The sequence below is a fragment of the Malus sylvestris genome, chromosome 4 (assembly GCF_916048215.2).
Source record: "Malus sylvestris chromosome 4, drMalSylv7.2, whole genome shotgun sequence".
NCBI lineage: Eukaryota > Viridiplantae > Streptophyta > Magnoliopsida > Rosales > Rosaceae > Malus > Malus sylvestris.
Genome location: NC_062263.1, coordinates 26,129,649 through 26,149,336, shown reverse-complemented (window position 1 = coordinate 26,149,336; position 19,688 = coordinate 26,129,649). Strand labels below are relative to the sequence as shown.

Below are 19,688 nucleotides of genomic sequence, written 5' to 3'. Positions count from 1 at the left end.
AGAGTTCGAAGGAGAAATTTTGGGAAGACCTTGAAGACTTGGTGCAAGGAATTGCTCAGACGGAGAAGTTATTTATAGGAGGAGATTTAAATGGACACGTGGGCAGGGAGACAGGCAACTATGGAGGTTTTCATGGTGGCCATGGTTTTGGGGAGAGAAACGAGGATGGGGAAGCTATCTTGGATTTTGCAATGGCATATGACCTCTTCTTAGCCAACACCTTCTTTAAGAAGAGAGAAGAACATGTGATCACCTACAAGAGTGGGTCGTCAAAAACACAAATTGATTTTCTTCTAATGAGGAAAGGGGATCGTATAACTTGTAAGGATTGCAAAGTTATACCAGGAGAGAGCGTGGCTAATCAACATCGCTTGTTGGTGATGGATGTACATATCAAAAGAGTGAGAAAAAAGAACAAGACTTGGAAGTGCCCAAGGACTAGATGGTGGAATCTAAAAGAAGAAAAACAAGTCATTTTCAAAGAGAAAGTAATCACCCAGTGTGTGTGGGATAGAGAGGGGGAAGCTAACCAAATGTGGGATTCCATGGCTAGTTGAATCCGAAAAGTAGCAAAAGAGGTATTAGGAGAGTCCAAGGGCTTTGCCCCACACCAAAAGGAATCTTGGTGGTGGAATGAGGAGGTACAAACAAAGGTGAAGGCTAAGAAGGAATGTTGTAAAGCCTTATACAAGGATAGGACCGATGAAAATGGTGAAAGGTATAGAAAAGCGAAGCAAGAGGCGAAGAAAGCTGTGAGAGAAGCTAAGTTAACGGCTTATGACGATATGTATAAGCGACTAGATACCAAAGAAGGAGAGTTGGATATCTATAAACTAGCTAGAGCAAGGGAAAAGAAGACAAGGGACCTAAACCAAGTGAGGTGCATCAAGGATGAGGATGGAAAGGTTCTTGCTACAGAGAACGCGGTTAAAGACAGGTGGAAAGGTTATTTTCATAATCTTTTCAATGAAGGACATGAAATGAGTGCTTCTTTAGGGGAGTTGAGTAACTCAGAAGAGTGTAGAAACTACTCTTTTTATCGTAGAATCCGGAAGGAAGAAGTGGTTGTAGCTTTGAAGAAGATGAAGCATAGAAAAGCAGTAGGCCCAGACGATATACCAATCGAAGTGTGGAAAGTTTTGGGAGAGACAGGTATAACATGGCTCACTGACCTTTTTAATAGGATTTTGAAAACGAAGAAGATGCCAAATGAGTGGCGAACGAGCACTTTGGTGCCTATCTACAAGAATAAGGGCGATGTACAAAATTGCATGAACTATAAGGGTATTAAGCTAATGAGTCATACAATGAAGCTCTGGGAAAGAGTAATTGAGCATAGATTGAGGCAAGAGACACGGGTTTCGGACAACCAATTCGGGTTCATGCCAGGGCGCTCAACCATGGAGGCAATCTATTTCTTACGAAGATTGATGGAAAGATATAGAGATGGGAAAAAGGATTTACACATGGTCTTTATAGATTTGGAAAAAGCGTATGATAGGGTCCCAAGAGACATTCTTTGGAGGATTTTAGAGAAGAAAAGAGTACGAGTAGCATATATCCAAGCTATACAGGATATGTATGAAGGAGCAAAGACTGTCGTAAGAACTCATGAAGGACAAACCGAAAGCTTTCCCATAACTGTAGGATTACATCAAGGCTCATCCTTAAGTCCTTACCTTTTTGCGTTGGTAATGGATGAGTTAACAGGACATATTCAAGATGATATTCATTGGTGTATGCTTTTCGCAGACGATATAGTGTTGATAGATGAAACTTAGGAAGGGGTAAATGCAAAGCTTAACCTTTGGAGAGAAGTGTTGGAATCTAAAGGTCTTCGCCTAAGCCGATCAAAGACAGAATATATGGAGTGCAAGTTCAGTGCAAATGGAGGCCAAAACGAGTTAGGGGTGAGGATCGGAGATCAAGAAATACCAAAGAGCGACCGTTTTCGTTACCTATGATCTATCTTGCAAAAGAACGGAGAATTAGATGGAGATCTCAACCATAGAATACAAGCTAGATGGATGAAATGGAAGAGTGCATCCGGCGTGTTGTGTGACCGCCGTATGCCACTGAAGCCCAAGGGAAAATTTTTTAAAACGGCAATAAGGCCGGCGATGCTGTATGGCACAGAATGTTGGGCGGTGAAGCATCAACACGTACACAAAATGGGTGTAGCGGAGATGAGGATGCTTCGTTGGATGTGTGGGCACACGAGAAAGGATAAGATTAGGAATGAGGATATCCGGGGTAAAGTAGGAGTAGCCGAAATTGAAGGAAAGATGAGAGAAAATCGGTTACGGTGGTTTGGACATGTGCAAAGAAGGCCTATTGACGCTCCAATTAGAAGATGCGACTATGGGACAGAGGTTCAGGGCCGAAGGGGTAGAGGAAGACCTAGGAAAACTTTGGAAGAGACCCTAAGAAAAGACTTAGAGTACTTGGATCTAACGGAGGACATGACACATGACAGAACACAATGGCGTTCTAAGATTCATATAGCCGATCCCACTCAGTGACTTGGATTTTCTAAGTCTCCAACCGAGAAGTTTTCCTCACTCGGGAAATTAAGGGAACATTACCTCAACCTACATGCTCCACTCACAAAGCTTCAACATACAAGCTTCAACAAAAGAAAATTCAAAGAACTTAGCGAAGAAGGCTTTGGTGTATTTAACACAATACGTTGAAATGAAGGAAAGCTTATTTATCGATATCCCCGATAAGTTACAAATATGTACATATACTTGAGTCAAAATAAACAAACAAGAGGGAGCCTTCACAAAGGTTGCTTAGGAGAAGTCTCAGCAGTCGGTAGAGCCCCAGAAAGAGAAGGCATCGGAGGGGGATCATTCGGAGCCTCAGTACTGGACAGAACCCTAGAAGGAGGAGGCATCAGAGGTTGATCATTTGGAGATTCATTACGCGGTACAGCCCCAGAAGACAAAGGCAATAAATGCCTTTGGAACAAACCCACAAATCTCTGATGATCAAGTAAAACCTGACCATCAGATTCCTTCATCTGGTCAAGCTTCCTCTTCATGTTTGTAGCATAGTCATGTGCGAGCCGGTGCAACTGTTTATTCTCATGCTTGAGCCCTCTAATCTCCTGTTTGAGACTCATCACTTCAGCCGCCAATGATTCAACTTGGCGGGTTCGAGCAAATAGGCGTTGGGCCATATTAGACACAGAACCTGCACACTGAACACTGAGAGCCAGAGAATCCTTAACAGCCAACTCATCAGACCGTTTGGAAAGTAGTCTGTTATCTTTGGGAGTGAGAAGGTTCCTGGCCACTACCGCAGCGGTCATATCATTCTTCATCACGGAATCCCCAACGGTAAGAGGACCAGTAGGGGAGACGAAGGATGGGCGCCATATGTTGTCTGGAGAAGGCGGGGCTGCCTCTTCAACAAGGTTCAAGTCAAAACGACAGTCGGAGGGGCCAGACATTTTCAAAGGTGTTGAAGAGAGAAGAGGTTGGACAAATCAAGATCTTAGAAGTGCAAGAATGGAGCTTCTACTGGTGGATATTCAAGTGTGCTTTGGAACTTAATGTCAGCCCCTATAAAAATTTGCACTCGACGAAGCTTCAGAAATCGAAGAAGCGCCTGCTCAGAAATCGAAGAGGCGTTTGCTTTCTCAAAAGCTGGGCTGCTCAGAGACCACGAGGGTCGATCTCAGAAATCGAAGAGGCGTTTGCTTTCTCAAAAGCTAGGCTGCTCAAATACCACGAAGGCCGATCCCAGAAATCGAAGAGGCTTGCTTTCTCAAAAGCTGGGCTGCTCATAGACCACGAGGGCCGATCTCAGAAATTGAAAAGGCACCTATTTTTCCAGCCTTGTCAGCACCTGTCACACGCACACTCAGCTTTGCGGAAATTATGGGCATTCTGTCGAAGATTTCTGGCGAAGTAGAAAGCACATGAATCGTACTGTTCAATCACCCACTTCCCACACGCAACAGTAACTCATGGGTACCACAAATAACTTTGCCAAAGTTCTCTGACAAAGTTGAGACACGTGAAGCTTGCAGCTCCCACTACATCGCTCTGACCAAGAAGGGTAAAAGAATAGCAAAGAAACAACACTAACAAAGTTTAGACACATAAATTTTGAAGGTCTAGCTACCATATTATTACCCACAAGGGTAAAGGAACAGTAGCACTGCTGGATAATTGGAAAGTCCCGGTGTGTCAACCTCTGTGCTTCGTGGCAAGGTAGACTAGCAAACATGCCCAACCTCTACTCACATTCGAGAAAACACTCCCAACAAGATTGCTTGCTCCAAAATCGAAGAGGCACCGCCCTCCGAATCTCGAGAGCCAGACTCCCAACATGATTACTTTCTCAAAAATCGAAGAGAGGGTAAAGGAACAGTATCACTGCTGGATAATTGGAAAGTCCCGGTGTGTCAACCTCTGTGCTTCGTGGCAAGGTAGACTAGCAAACATGCCCAACCTTTACTCACATTCGAGAAAACACTCCCAACAAGATTGCTTGCTCCAAAATCGAAGAGGCACCGCCCTCCGAATCTCGAGAGCCAGACTCCCAACATGATTACTTTCTCAAAAATCGAAGAGATGGTAAAGGAACAGTACCACTGCTGGATAATTGGAAAGTCCTTGTGTGTCAACCTCTGTGCTTCGTGGCAAGGTAGACTAGCAAACATGCCTAACCTTTACTCACATTCGAGAAAACACTCCCAACAAGATTGCTTGCTCCAAAATCGAAGAGGCACCGCCCTCCGAATCTCGAGAGCCAGACTCCCAACATGATTACTTTCTCAAAAATCGAAGAGACACCGCTCTCCGAATCTCGAGAGCCATACCCCCAGCAGGATTACTTTCTCAAAAATCGAAGAGGCATCGTTCTCCGAATCTCGAGAGCCAGATCCCCGACAGGATTGCTTGTTCGAAAATCGAAGAGGCACCACTTTCCCAACTTCAAGAGCTGGATCTCCTTGGATAAAGCTTGTCTGTAATCTTCACACGCAACATCAGCTTTCCAGATACCACAAACCACTTTTTCAAAGTGCTCTGACAAAGTTTAAACATGTGAAGCTGGCAGCTCCCACTACCGTACTATGACCAAGCAGGGTAAAGGAATAGCATTATTACTTGATGTTAGGGAGACTCCTATATATGTCGACCTCCATCCCCAACGGACAGGCAGACCTGCAAAAATGCTCAACCCTTCCTTTTATCTGAGAGGGCACTCCCAACGAAGCCTTTCGAAATATTCAGTTTTCTTTCCCCCCGATAATACCTCTGTAAACAAGCTATACTAGAGCAAGAATATCTCATATCATCAGGGTTAAAAGCAAGAGTATCCCATATCATGCTTTTTCCCTGTCTTTTCCTTTGGCCTTGTTCTTACCTGCAAGACAAGGAGAAAGAGAGCAATCAGTCAGCACTTGGAATCAAGCTTCCAGCCAGGAACTGACTGCCTGGAACCCCTTACCTGATTACTTACCTGGCATTGCTCTCGAGTACTCATCTTCAACATCTTATGCTTCCAGGGAAGATACCGCATCTGCCTGAGGAACAGATAGGGCAAGTGAGAAGGATACAAGGAAGCATGTGGAGACAAGCGTAACAGCACACGTGCCGATACATCCACTACTCTGTCAAAAGAAAAAGTATCCCATATCAGCAGGGTCGAACGTACTCTAGATTTGATGGACTTGTTTTGACCCTCAAATTCTTCAGTCGGGCTTATACTCTGGAGGAAACCAGAAAACCCTCCAGCCCAGTTCAAGAATAAGCCTGTGGAAAGTTACTTCTTCAAAAGCAAAAGTATCCCATATCATCTCTTCTCATTTTTCTTCTCTTTATCCTTCATGCTGCCTGCAAGATAGGGAGAATGTGAACAATCAGCCGGAGCTCTGATTGCTTATCTTGTCTGTCACCTCTTTCAGCAGATCCCCTAGCTCGGCGACTTGGGGGACTCCTACTACATGGTTTGTATCGCGCTTGACCAAGCCTGAAACTACAAGTAAGCTTCAAGTGAAATTGATACATTACCTTGTGCATCTCCACCAGTTACAGATACCACCCCTGGATGGAGGAAGAGTACTTCCAGAGAAGATGCCACATCTACCTATGAGACAGATAAGGCAAGTCAAGACGATACCACACTCCAGTACTTAGAAGTTTCGTGGTTACGAGATCATTCTCCCACAATATTTCCTAATGTCATTTGTACTAAATCATTCACTTGTACTCACTAAAGAAGAGCTTGAACCTATGTACTTGTGTAAACCCTTCACAATTAATGAGAACTCCTATATTCCGTGGACGTAGCCAATCTGGGTGAACCACGTACATCTTGTGTTTGCTTTCCTATCTCTATCCATTTATATACTTATCCACACTAATGACCGGAGCAATCTAGCGAAGATCACAAAAAATGACCGTTTTCGCTACCTAGGATCTATCTTGCAAGAGAACGGAGAATTAGATAGAGATCTCAACCATAGAATACAAGCTGGATGGATGAAGTGTAAGAGTGCATCCGGCGTGTTGTGTGACCGTCGTAGGCCACTGAAGCTCAAGGGAAAATTTTATAGGACGGCAATAAGGCCAGCGATGTTGTATGGCACAGAATGTTGGGCGGTGAAGCATCAACACGTACACAAAATGGGTGTAGCGGAGATGACGATGCTTCGTGGGATGTATGGGCACACGATAAAGGATAAGATTGGGAATGAGGATATCCGAGGTAAAGTAGGAGTAGCCAAAATTGAAGGAAATATGAGAGAAAATCGGTTCCGGTGGTTTGGACATGTGCAAAGAAGGCCTACTGACGCTCCGGTTCGAAAATGTGACTACGGGACAGAGGTTCAGGGCCGAAGGGGTAGAGGAAGACCTAGGAAAACTTTGGAAGAGACCCTAAGAAAAGACTTGAGTACTTGGATCTAACGGAGGACATGACACAAAACCGAGCGCAATGGCGTTCTAGGATTCATATAGCCGACCCCACTTAGTGGGAAAAGGCTTTGTTGTTGTTGTTGTTGTTGTTGTTGTAGACTTTAGATAAGTGTAAGTCGGTCTAATAATTATTTTTCGGTGGCTGGTCAGTAGGACAGCAACCAGTTTTTGTGACATTTTAAGTAATTAGATAAAACAATCTTCTGCAAGAAAGACCCTTATTTTCATATGCTACAATTGACAAATCTTAGTGTTAATAAGGAAAATCAATAGGACATTTGTGTGCTACTTTGTAGTGTTCTTTTAATTCTATCACGCTTCCCTCTCTTTCTTGAAACTTTCTTGCGTTTCTTGAATTTTCCTATCTCCCACACAGGTCGCTGCATCTTGGATTTCTTTCTTTTCGTCCTCAATTCACCAAATTAGGTTATGGCAACTGCTACGAACTCCTCCAATTCTCTTTTTTCACTTAATTCCCCAGTGAATCTCCTTCCCAGCGAGATCTCTAATCCTTCGATCATGTCAATTGGATCGATTTCCATTGCAAATGTTGCTGGAATGATTCCAACGAAGCTCAAGTGTCAGAACTACATCACTTGGCACTGTCTCTTCATTCCTGTATTGAAGCATTTCAAGCTTCTTGGCCTCATCAATGGTGAGGATCTCTGCCCTCTTGAATTTGTTCTCAATTCCTCTGGATCTTGTGTTCTCAATCCTCTCTATGAGACCTGGTGTGAGCGTGATCAAATTCTGATGATTTGGATTAACTCAACACTTTCCAAAGATCTTCTTCCTTTGACTATTTGAATGGAAGACTCTCGCTCCTTTTGGCAGTCTCTTGAGCGGCGGTTCTCTGGTGCTTCACGCACATATGTTCATAGCCTTCGATCAAAGATCCAAACGATTCAGAAATGTGACTCTTCCATGACTGATTATCTTAATTCAATTAAAGATATCTCTGATAAACTTGCTACTGTTGGTGAACCAATTTCTGAATCTGACCTCGTTTCATACATTTTATCTGGTCTTTCTGATGACTATGAGTCATTTGTTGACTCTATTGAGACTCACAATGAGTCTGTGACGGTCGATGAACTTCATGGCCTTCTATTGAGCAAAGATATCTTACTCCAAAAACACAAAACCACAGCTTCATCCTCCTCCGCTACACCATTTCATGCTTATGTGGCACAATTTAACACCTTTGGTGCTCAGTTGAACAGAGGTAATTCTCATGGTCGTTTTCCAAATCAACATTGGTACAATCAGAATCGTAATTTTAGGGGAAACGTACCTAACAACTGGAATCACAACAACTCTAGTGGTATTCTTGGTGCTGGCCCTTCTTATTAAACATTCGGTCAATCCAACTCCTTTGGGCGCTTTGTTCAATGTCAGTTATGTCTTCAATATGGTCACTGGGCTCCTACATGCAATCGTTTCTCTCAATTTTCCTCGAACTCGAATGCACAAACTCCTACTGCAATGTCTGCTATGAATGCCTATGCCCCTCCTAGCTATTAGCTTACTAATAGTGGTGCATCTCAACATGTCACACCTGACCCTTCTGCACTCAATTCTGCAATTCCATACTCTGGCAATGATCAGCTGTTTGTTGGTGATGCAAAAGGTCTGTGCATTTCTCATATTGGATATGTTCTCATTCGCATAAATAATGCTACTTTTAGATTGAATGATGTGCTTTTACTTCCTCAAAAATCTCATAATTTGCTCTCTGTTTACAAGTTTGTATATGACAATTAGTGTTCTTTGACATTTGATCCTTTTGGATTCTATGTCAAGGACCTAAGAACTAGGAAGATACTTTTCCAAGGCCCTAGTGAAAGAGGGTTATACCCCTTCTACTGGAATGCTTCAAATGGTGTTTCTAGGGTTGCAATCTCACCAACTACTCTGATGATTGCTAAGGCTGATTTCCAGATTTGGCATCAATGCCTTGGACATCCTTCTAGTGGCACTTTAAGTTCTATGGTGAATAAAAATCATCTGCCTGTAATTGGTTTTGTTAATAAATTGTCTATGTGCACAGCTTGTCATTTAGGCAAAGCTTCTAGACTACCATTTACCGATGTACCTTGTACATCCACTAGGCCAATTCAATTACTTCACACTGATGTATGGGGTCCCTCTCCCACATCCTCATGTACTGGATACAAGTTTCACATAATAATAATGGATGACTTTACTAAATATAGATGGCTCTATCCTCTATACTTCAAGTCTGATGTCTTATCCACTATCAAGACTTTTATCTTAAAGGTTCAAACTTTACTTGAGCTCAAAGTTCAATGTATAAGATCTAATTCAGGGGGTGAATTTCTAAATAAATCATTACAAAGCTTCCTATGTCTCTTCCACTGTTTGTGTTGTATCCTACAAAGCCCCCTACATCTGCAACTCCCTTAGAGACATCGAGTTCCTCATCAACAACTTATCCTAACACAGAGTCCTCTCATCCTATCTTATCTACCTTATCTGTTTCTCAACCATCTTCTTCACAGCCTCTAGCTCTTGTCAATACTCATCCAATGGTTACAAGAGCAAAGGTAGGCATTCATAAACCCAAGGTGTTTACTGCAACTAAACATCACTTTCCATCCACTGTTGATCATCTCACAAAGTTACCCTCTACTCCATCTACATTTCTCCAAGCATGCTCACTGGATTAAAGCTATGCAATTTGAATTTCAAGCCTTGCAATCGACTGGAACTTGGGATTTGGTTCCACACAACTCCAATTACAACCTTGTAGGTTGCAAATGGGTTTTCAAAGTTAAACACAAACCAGATGGTACCATTGAAAGGTACAAGGCAAGACTTGTTGCCAAAGGGTTTCATCAACATGAAGGTTTGGATTTCTCAAAAACTTTTAGTCTTGTTGCAAAACCTACTACTATCAGGATTCTACTATCTATTGCAGTCAACTATAATTGGTTTGTACATCAATTGGATGTAAGTAATGCTTTTCTGCATGGTCATTTGAAGGAAGATGTGTACATGATCTAGCCTCTTGATTTTGTGGATCCTTCCAAACCTCATCATGTTTGCAAGCTTAAGAAATCACTCTATGGTCTTAAAAAAGCTCCTCAAGCTTGGTATGAAGCCTTCTACAATGTTATTGTCTCTTTGGGTTTCAGTTTCTCCTACGCTGATACAAGTCTCTTTATCAAAAGAGATACTTTCATTACTTTCATCTTGGTCTATGTTCATGATATAATCATCACTGGAAGTTCAACCACTAAGTGTCAATCCATCATCTCCAAGCTTCAAACAATGTTTCATGTTAAGGATCTGGGAGATATTCATTATTTCTTAGGCATTGAAGTTCAAAGGTCATCCAAAGGTATGTTTATGCACTAATCTAAGTATGCTTTAGATTTACTCAAGAAAAAGACATGCTTGGATTTAAACCTTGTGCAACACATGTGTCTACCTCAAAACTTGATCACTCAGGCACTCTCTTATCTGATCCTACTTCTTATCGGTCCACAGTTAGTGCTTTACATTATCTCACATGGACAAGGCCTGATTTAGCCTTTGCTGTCAATCAAGTTTGTCAACATATGCATTCTCTAAGAACTATTCATCTTCAGGCAGTCAAGCGTATTTTGAGATATCTCAAGGGCACTATTAATTCTAGTATTTGGTTCACTACAGGCACTCAATGCCTCACGGCTTGGTCTAATGCAGATTGGGCTGGTTTTCCTGTGGACAGAAGATTCACCAGTGGTTATTGTGTTTTTAGGCCATAATCTCATCTCTTGGAGTGCTAAGAAACAAGCAACAGTAGCTAGATTGTCAATCGAAGCAGAAGATAGGTCTCTTGCTCAAACTACTGCTGAAATAACCTGGGTGTGCAAAATTCTGCAGGATATCTCCTTTCCTTTGTTAAAGACTCCTGCCATATGCTGTGACAACAAAAGTGCAATTACGCTTGCATTCAATCCTGTTTTCTATGCTAGGACAAAACATGTTGAAATTGATTATCATTACATCCAGGAGAAAGTTTTACTTGGTCATATTGGTGTGTCTCATGTTGTTTCAACTTTCAAATTGCTGATATCTTTACCAAGTCTTTAGTTGCATATAGATTTGCAAATCTTACTCACAAGCTCTCAATTCGGTCTCCTACCTTCAGCTTGAGGGGGTGTGTTGAGAGTACAACTTCTCACAACAACAATGTACCATATTAGATATTTGCTTAGCTATTAAGCTTAGCATGGTTAGTGGTTAGTTGTACATTATACTTAGCTCGCACATATGGCTGGGATAGGATATTTATGTATAAATACCTTGTGTAATGATCTTTTGATGTTAATGAAATCACAGTCTTATTTTACTCTTTCTCTCTCTCTACAATTCTCTCTCTCTCTCTCTCTCTCTAGATTCTTAGTTTCTACACATAAATGTAGCAAAAGAATATGTAGCGTTATTGATTTCAACTGACAAATAGGCATGTAATATTTTTACATTGTGTCTTAGATCTTTTGGATTTGATGCAAGACTTCTTTAAACGTGATTTCTAACATTTCTTCTAGGAAAAATATTGTTTGAAAACTCAACAGTTGAATTTTTACTGAAAGTTTGAGCTAACACTCACGATTTGTAATCGGGTTTACGATTATCCAAAATTTATTGTAAAATTTACTTTTAGCTGTCATTTTCGCTGCAGACGTAGCTTTTAAAAATTTATGTAAGCCATCTAAGAGATGTTCCGACTGTCAAAACGGATCTGATCGTGGTCACAAATATTTATTGGTTGATTTTTATGTTTTTTTTATCAAACGATAAATTTTGTTACCGACGAAGTTTGAACTTACGTCGTCATGCAAGGGCTCAACATTTTTTCACGTTATAGTAAAGAGCCACTTGCTTCACATGATTAAATATTCAATAAAATGACTTACGTAAATTAATAAATGGTGAAACTGCTTATAAATGGTGTAAAACTCAATGGTCGCAAAAGTGGGTGAGTGTTACTCAATAATCACATTTTCACAAAACAAAAAACAAAAATGAAAATATGAGCAAGCGTACATCAACAATTAAGCGTTTGTTTGAAAGCTTTTAAAACAGTTGAAAGTTTTTTTGATGAAAAGGCTTTTGAAATCATTTTTAATAAAAATGCAAGTGAATCCTAGAAAAACACTTAAAGCGTTTCCTGCAAGATAGCTCTTCAAGTGCTTTGAGACCTAAAAATATTTTCATTACAAACGCTTTCAATCGTTATTTTAAACACACTCTCAAATGAGCCATAACAATTTTTTCGTACCTTAATTACCCAATTCTAACATTTATTTAATTATCTACTAGCAATCCTTCCATCTTTTTCTCTCTAAAATTAATTTTACCCCCTATTGTTAGATTTCAAATATAAGGCAAAATCTGATAAAAAAGTAGGTAATGATAAAGACTTATTTCATCATCCAAATCAAGGAACACTATTTAATTTTTATCAGAATAAAAGGACTGTTTTATGTTCTTTCAAAAAAAAAAGGACTGTTTTATGGACAAAAAAAATTAAATGACAAAGACTAGTTTAATAAATCGAGAAAATTAATAGATCATCGGGCAAGCAACTGCCTCTATTTTTTGTATTTTGGTACCATTTCTGAAATTTAAATACCATAGTTAACTACAGAACATAAATAGAATTGAAACAATAAAAAAAGTATGTAATAAATAAAATGTATAAGTGTACTCTACATAGTTTATTGGGTAGAAAACAGGTTTACCTGTACCAAATACACAAGAACAACTTGTATGGAACAAATTTATTGTCATTTTCATTTCATTCTGACGAGTCATGTGTAGATAAACTTAAGCATAACACTGGACTAAAATTTTACGGTGGCGATGGACTCGTTCTATGTAGGTCATCTCCAGTCAAGGGCTAAGGCTACAACTAGATGTAAAATTGACAAAATTAGTCGCAAATCAAAGGGCTAAAGAGAATAAGGCTAAAAGAATCAGACTAAGTTTGGTGTCATCGAATGCAACATGCAGCCTCAAGATAAACTAAGAGCTTGTTTGGATGTGCTTTTAAAATGACTAATAAGTTTGGCGTCATCTAATGCAACATGCAGCCTAAAGATAGATTAAGAGCTCGTTTGGATGTGCTTTTAAAATGACTAAAAACACTTTTGGTGAAAATGTTTTTAGAACCAATCTTTAGTAAAGATGCAAGTAAATCCTGAAAAAATATTTAAAATGCTTCTTAGAAGAAGCACATTACTGGTGTTTCTTACAGAAAACACTTCAAGTGCTTTTGGAACCTAAAAATATTTTCTCTAAAAGTGCTTTCAGTCATTTTAAAAGCACATACAAACAAGCCATAAGTTTGTAAAGTAATATAATATCAAAGAAATAAAATATAGCCTTGCATAGTTGGAGATAGAAAAATTTAGCCCTAAAATAGTCGTAAAATTTGATGGGCTAAAACATAGTTAAGCACTACATTTAACCCTCCATTATTGTAGATAGCCTATGTTTTCATTTAGAAACACAAATCTAAAATAATAACGCTACGGGTCTGTATATATACACATGGGATATTGCTCCTACTTTTTGCTTTATAAAAAGGAATAGGAGTAGTGACGAGTGATATCCTCACAAACGTTAGAGAATTGGATCTGACCCAAAAAAAATAACAAACAAAAAATAAATAAATATTAACCGCAAGGGATAAAAAATTTAATCCCACCAAAAAGCCCGAGACCACGGTAAGCTCTTCTGTTCTTCTCTTTTTCTTTTCAGAAAAAAAAGGAAGAACAAGATCACAGTTTGTTGTGCTAAAAGTAGGAAAATCCAATCCGTGCCGGACTGTCCAATCCAGTCGAATCCCATCCCATCCAGCCGTTGATTCGGAATCCAAGTGAGAGAGACAGTGAGCTCAGAAACAACCAATCAAATCATTAGAAATAATGATTCATGCCACAGAGGAAACACCGCGTTTCACTTGTTGATGCGACGGCGACCACGACGGCGTTTGGGAGTGCGAGTGCGAGTGGGACTTCGCATTTGATATTGACACTGCAACAACAACCGGAGGAGGAGGAAGGGAAGAAGAAGGAGAAGGATTAGTGTTAATTGTGGTTGATTGTGGTGGATTTGGTGCTTAATCGCGGCAATGAAATCGGATTAGAAGGGGCTGGCGGAGCAATGAAGGGCGGGGTTGCGGGTGGTAGCTATTCCGGGAAGCGGCGATGGAAGGGGTTGGTGATTGGAGTGTTGGGTCTGGTTTTTCTTTCCATGCTCGTTCCTCTTCTCTTCCTTCTCGGCCTTCACAATGGCTTTCACCCTCCCGGTAACTCTCTCTCTCTCTCTCTCTCTCTAGATCTGTTTCTCTCAGATCCGATTTTGCTTTTGCAATGGTAGTTTTGGATCTCTCTCAAGTCTTGATTTGTTCTATTTGTTCATAATATGCAGGATATGTACCAGAACAACGAAATTCGCCTTCAGTAAGAAGTAGAACTTTGTTTTGTTAATTTGGAATTGTTTTCTGTATCCTACATTCTTGGTGTTGATCTGTTTTATTATTCTTTTTCGAATTTTCGAATCGGTGACAGATTGGAGGATATGGTACAAAAATCATCATAAATGCTTCTAATCTGTCAGTGGTAAACTATACTAGCCAGCTTTGTAAATCTAATTCACGGGTAGAAACACATTGGTGAAGATAAATTACTGATTATTTGGTTTCTTGCAGGGGGGCGGTTCGAAGCATGTAGATGATTTCGTGAAAAATTTCACACCAACCCTTTCAAAGGTTCGTTGCTTACTGCTCTGGTGTTAGGTTTTTGATGGTGCCGCTGCTTTTCATTTGATACAATGCTTAGTTAGTTCTAGGGAAATAGGCTTGTATATGAATCATCACTTAGCTTCCAGACAAATGCTACTGAAATGTATGATATTTATTGATAAGGGCAATGTTTACGTGTTAAAATTCTTCAAAATTAGACATTGTGTCTCGTTGAGATAAATTCTGCTAGGAATTTGTTTATCTATTTAAGAGTTGTGATGCTGGAAAATCTTAACTATTAATGTGTAAGGGGACGGAAAGAATTTACATACGGTATTCATCAACTTCCTCATCCACCTGGGTCATCTAAGAACTTTTAACTGTTGGTGTGGTCCTCTAAAAAGTGTTAAAACTATGGGAAAATACAGCAATAATAGAAAATAAGCTTTGAAACATTGGAGTACTTCTACATTTTAATTCATAACAACAAATTTACGAGTCACATGCAATTAGCAGGTTTTGATTTTTCTTTCTCTATGTTTAGGCGTTGGCTAGATCCAATAACTGGATTAATGTGCCAGTGGGCTTTGAATTATTCTAACACGTCTAAGAGTTATTCAGGATGTGTTTTAGACTTTTTAGTTCAGGAGCTTGAGGAATAAACACTATAGTAACCAATAGACACTTCCTTTCGAATTAGGACAAGTACAACTGCTTTGTTCAGTTACCAAAGATCATAAGCTTTTGATTGGTTCTTGTGAATTGTACTTGATGGGGAAATCCGTGGCCCTATATTCTATGTTTCTAACTGTAGGATATGTGTACCTTCGGAGAATCTGAAAACTAATTATGGGCACATACAAATTTTTTTCTGTAAGTCTTGGCATTTAATCTGTCTTTGAGATGAGAAAATTGAAGATCCACAGTGAAGAAATATGTTTATAATTTACCACACTAGTTTCTCCATCTGTGGTTCTATTTGTTTCGCAGGTCTTCCCAGTCTTTCATAGTTGCTGCCTAATTAACAGAATTTTTATCTTAGGAACACCCGCCTATCCAGGTTCTTGTGGTTTGGGCTAAGGCAGCCATTCACTAGTCCATGATATGAGAATTAATTTTTGGGAGTTTTAACGAAAAGCCCATGGTACTCTTCACTTTAACGAAAAATCATATTTTTACACGAAAAAGTCAAACCTGGTACTATTCACTTTACCCTTTATTTTGTCCTTATCATTAATACTCAAAGTTTTCAAGCCCTTTTCATTAGTTTTCCTTTAATTTTTTAACTCTCGTGTTTGGCATTTAAGGCCTATAGGAACCATTGCAGCAATATTTTATTCATTTGGTCTACAAACACGGTCAATAAGTTGAGTGATGTGATTCAGGCATCTCAAAGTCTTCAATGACCTGATTGATTTCTCTACCTTTATTTGTTTTGTGCCAGGATATACTAAAGAATATTTCACATAAAGCTGAAAATGAAACCAAAAATATCAGTGCCGTTCACAACAATGAACAAGCCAGTGTGGTTCACAACAATGAACAAACCAGTGTCGTTCACAGCAACGAACAAGCCAGTGTCGTCCACAACAATGAACAATCAAAAGGCCTGTTAATGTTTAATGCCTTCTAAGGTTTGTCTATCCTTTTTACTTGCCAAGTAATAGATTCTAACTCGAATTTTGTTTTCAGTAACTGCAGGAGTTTCAGCTCCACCTCATGATGGTCCGCACTCACTTCCCATTGAAAATGTATGCATGAATCAGCCATCTTTTTTCCTTGGAATCTGATTAACATGCTAACAGATTCTGTTCTTGTATAGCTATTGCCTTCTGCTCTGTTTAATTTGGATCTTTGTGGCAGAACTCTAAAGCTGGTAACTCACCTCAAATCATTGATTATGCGAAAGGTGGTGTGGATCAAAGTGGAAAATCATGCGAGTTGAAGTTTGGGAGCTACTGCCTTTGGCGTGAACAACATAGAGAAGACATGAAGGATGCTATGGTGAAGAGATTGAAGGATCAACTATTTGTGGCTCGAGCATATTTTCCTAGTATCGCGAAACTTCCATCACAGGACAAGTTGTCTCGTGAGTTGAGACAAAACATTCAGGAGGTGGAGCGTGTTCTTAGTGAAAGTACTACAGATGTTGATCTTCCCCCACAGTAAGTCATGGAAACTATTCGTTTATATTCCCATTTTCCGCTCATTCAATGACAACAAAAAGGGGTTTGTACTTACAATTGACGTTTTAAGATCTGCTGGTTGAATTTGGTTGTCAAATCCACCTTGAAAATGCACAAGTTCTCAGAATTCATTCTTCTTTCTTACAAGATTATGCTGCTGTTTTATATTTTTAATCTCATTCTAGGGCAATCCTATACTGGTTTTCATAGATTTCTTTCATCTTGGGCTATTGACAATGTTTCCAGCTTCTCCACTGAACTAAGCACGGTGCCAATTGTTTCATCAGGATTGAGAAGAAGCTACAGAGGTTGCAAGCTTCAATAGCCAAAGCCAAAACATTCCGCGTGGATTGTAATAATGTTGACAAGAAACTGAGACAAATATATGATATGACTGAGGATGAAGCTAACTTCCACATGAAACAAAGTGTCTTTCTCTACCAACTGGCTGTCCAGACTATGCCAAAGAGCCACCATTGCCTGTCAATGAGACTGACTCTGGAATATTTCAGATCTTCTCTTGACGATACCGACTCCTCTCTGGCTGACAAATACGTTAATCGTGCATTCCAGCACTATGTCATATTCTCCACTAACGTACTTGCATCCTCAGTTGTAATCAACTCAACAGTAATGCATGCAAAAGTATGTATTTATTCTTTCTTAACGTACATATTTTGCTGCTAGTTAGCTTCATTTCTTGTGATGACTCCGATTAACGAATTTTTTTATGTTTCAGGATAGTGGGAAACTGGTTTTTCACGTGCTCACGGATCAAGAGAATTACTTTGCAATGAAACTCTGGTTTTTCAGAAATACTTACAAGGAAGCCACGGTTGAGGTGTTAAACATTGAGCAGCTTAATCTAGACAACCGCAAACTATATCTTTCACTGCCTTTGGAGTTCCGTGTTTCCTATAGCATTGATGCCCAATCCAGAACGGAATACTTATCTACTTTTTCTCACTCGCACTATCTTCTCCCTGAGATATTCCAGAATTTGGAGAAAGTTGTGGTTCTGGATGATGATGTTGTTGTCCAGCAGGACTTGTCTGCACTATGGAGCCTCAACATGGAAGGGAAAGTTAATGCTGCTGTGCAGTTGTGCTCAGTGAAGTTAAGTCTCCTGAAGAGCGTTCTTGGCAAGAACAGTTTCGATAAAAATTCATGCGCTTGGATGTCTGGATTGAATGTGATTGATCTGGTTAAGTGGAGAAAGCTCGATCTCACTGAAACTTACAAAAAGTTTGTAACGGAGGTCAGTGACATCTTAAATTTACCTAATACCTATATTCATTGCAATTTTTTAAATCAATGTTTAACAAAGAGGGGAAAAAAACATTAACTTTTAGAGTTAGGATTGAATGCTTGACCCCTTTGGGTTTCATCGTCTTTGGTGAAATGTTATTGTCAATCAAAACCATCATTGTCATTCGCATTTTCTGACATGTTTGCATGAGCAGGTGACAACGCAAGAGGGGGGAAATGAAGCCGCTGCTCTGCATGCAAGTTTGCTTACCTTTCGGGGCTTGATTTATCCTCTTGATGGTTCATGGGCTATCTCTGGGTTAGGTCATGACTATAACATAGATGTTTATCCGATAAAGAAAGCCGCAGTGTTGCACTATAACGGGAAGATGAAACCTTGGCTTGAGTTAGGGATCCCAAAATACAAGGGTTACTGGAAGATTTTTCTGAACCGAGAAGATCAGTTCTTGAGCGACTGCAATGTGAATTCATGATGAGCTGATTGTCTGTGTTCACTACCAGAGGTTATATGAAACACGGGGGCTCCAGAAGCACTAACCGATGGATGACTTATTTTTCGGGTGCTGAGAATTTTGTTATCAAAGCTTCCAAGGCGAGGAAGTGATACCTGCCCCGAGTTTCACACACATCAAGTTAATTCTTTTGGTAAATAAAGGACTCATAAAATTTTATTTTTCTTTCTGGAAATAGCAGAAGGACGAAGCTCCCGGGATGGCAGCTGAAGCTTCTGAGGTTACCGCAGTAGGAGAACGAAAGGTGATCCGACGGACGGTTCCGGTGGAAGTGATTTGAAGGGGAAGTTGTATGCTTAAGAAGAAAGCTGTGCAAAAGGAAAGGGTGGTAGCTATTATTTGTTTGTCCAATGTGATTCAATTACCATATTGTATTTTTATTTTATTTAATTGTTTTCAATTTTTTTTTTTTAGGTGATATCAGGGGACTAATTCCTTTATAAATTGTATTTTGTTGTTCTCTGAACAAATCAATTTAATCATTATCAAAATTGTGTGTTGTCGTCTTCATCTTCCTCTCCAGATCTCTGGTCTAGCATGTTTAGTTACACCTTCGACAGGGTTCGCTTATTTATTTCAACCCTTGTGTGTTTAGTAAATGAAATATACATTAAAAATGAGAATGATACTACTCGAAATTTTGCATTTTTAATGATGTCCCATGATAGGGTTTGGGTTGCGTGTTAATAAAATGTGGTAAGATAGTAGCATATGCGTTTTGACAACTTAAGAAGCATGAGTTGGTCCTAGAGGATCATGAAGCCACACCAGGACTGAGATAGACTAGACTAAAACGCAAGGCAACAATGTACAGGGTTTTGGCAACAGCCTGACGGCAACAATGAAAGGTTGAGATTTAACCACAGCTCACTTGGTTAAATCTCAACCGCTCACTGACAGCAAAAAATGTACGGGAGAGAATTTTCAGACTTAGTAACGTCGCATGAAGGTAGAAGGCCTAGTCTCTCCCTACCCAAATCCCAAAGTACCCCGAGTAAGGCCCGAAGGCTATAGACCCTAAAAC

General features: G+C 39.8%; 1 protein-coding gene and 1 non-coding gene across 5 annotated transcripts; both read left to right on the top strand.

Moving 5' to 3' along the window:
* Positions 1-7,919: 7,919 nt before the first annotated feature.
* On the top strand, positions 7,920-8,058 carry LOC126620557 (small nucleolar RNA Z247). Its single transcript, XR_007622568.1, has one exon. It is a non-coding gene; the product is annotated as a small nucleolar RNA Z247 (small nucleolar RNA).
* A 5,534-nt stretch (positions 8,059-13,592) lies between these two features.
* On the top strand, positions 13,593-19,155 carry LOC126619180 (probable galacturonosyltransferase 7). Of its 4 annotated transcripts, XR_007621985.1 has the most exons (11): positions 13,594-14,262; positions 14,385-14,416; positions 14,525-14,575; positions 14,665-14,724; positions 16,142-16,304; positions 16,390-16,448; positions 16,561-16,862; positions 17,171-17,528; positions 17,623-18,141; positions 18,347-18,744; positions 18,846-19,155. XR_007621985.1 is itself a non-coding variant. In XM_050287470.1 (10 exons), the coding sequence occupies exons 1-10, from the start codon at positions 14,118-14,120 to the stop codon at positions 18,623-18,625; spliced, it is 1,959 nt and encodes a 652-aa protein (XP_050143427.1). In that variant the 5' UTR covers positions 13,593-14,117; the 3' UTR covers positions 18,626-19,155. The 4 variants fall into 4 exon arrangements, 3 of the variants coding, with proteins under 3 accessions (XP_050143427.1, XP_050143428.1, XP_050143426.1); XM_050287470.1 differs by having other exon boundaries at positions 13,593-14,262; positions 16,399-16,448; positions 18,347-19,155; XM_050287469.1 differs by having other exon boundaries at positions 18,347-19,155.
* The last annotated feature ends 533 nt before the right edge of the window (positions 19,156-19,688 follow it).

Excerpts from the sequence above, each read along its gene's own strand:
- LOC126619180 (XM_050287469.1), top strand. The coding sequence starts at position 14,118 with ATGAAGGGCGGGGTTGCGGGTGGTAGCTATTCCGGGAAGCGGCGATGG. Across the intron at positions 14,263-14,384 it reads CAATGGCTTTCACCCTCCCG|GATATGTACCAGAACAACGA; the intron begins GTAACTCTCTCT and ends CATAATATGCAG. Across the intron at positions 14,417-14,524 it reads AACAACGAAATTCGCCTTCA|ATTGGAGGATATGGTACAAA; the intron begins GTAAGAAGTAGA and ends AATCGGTGACAG.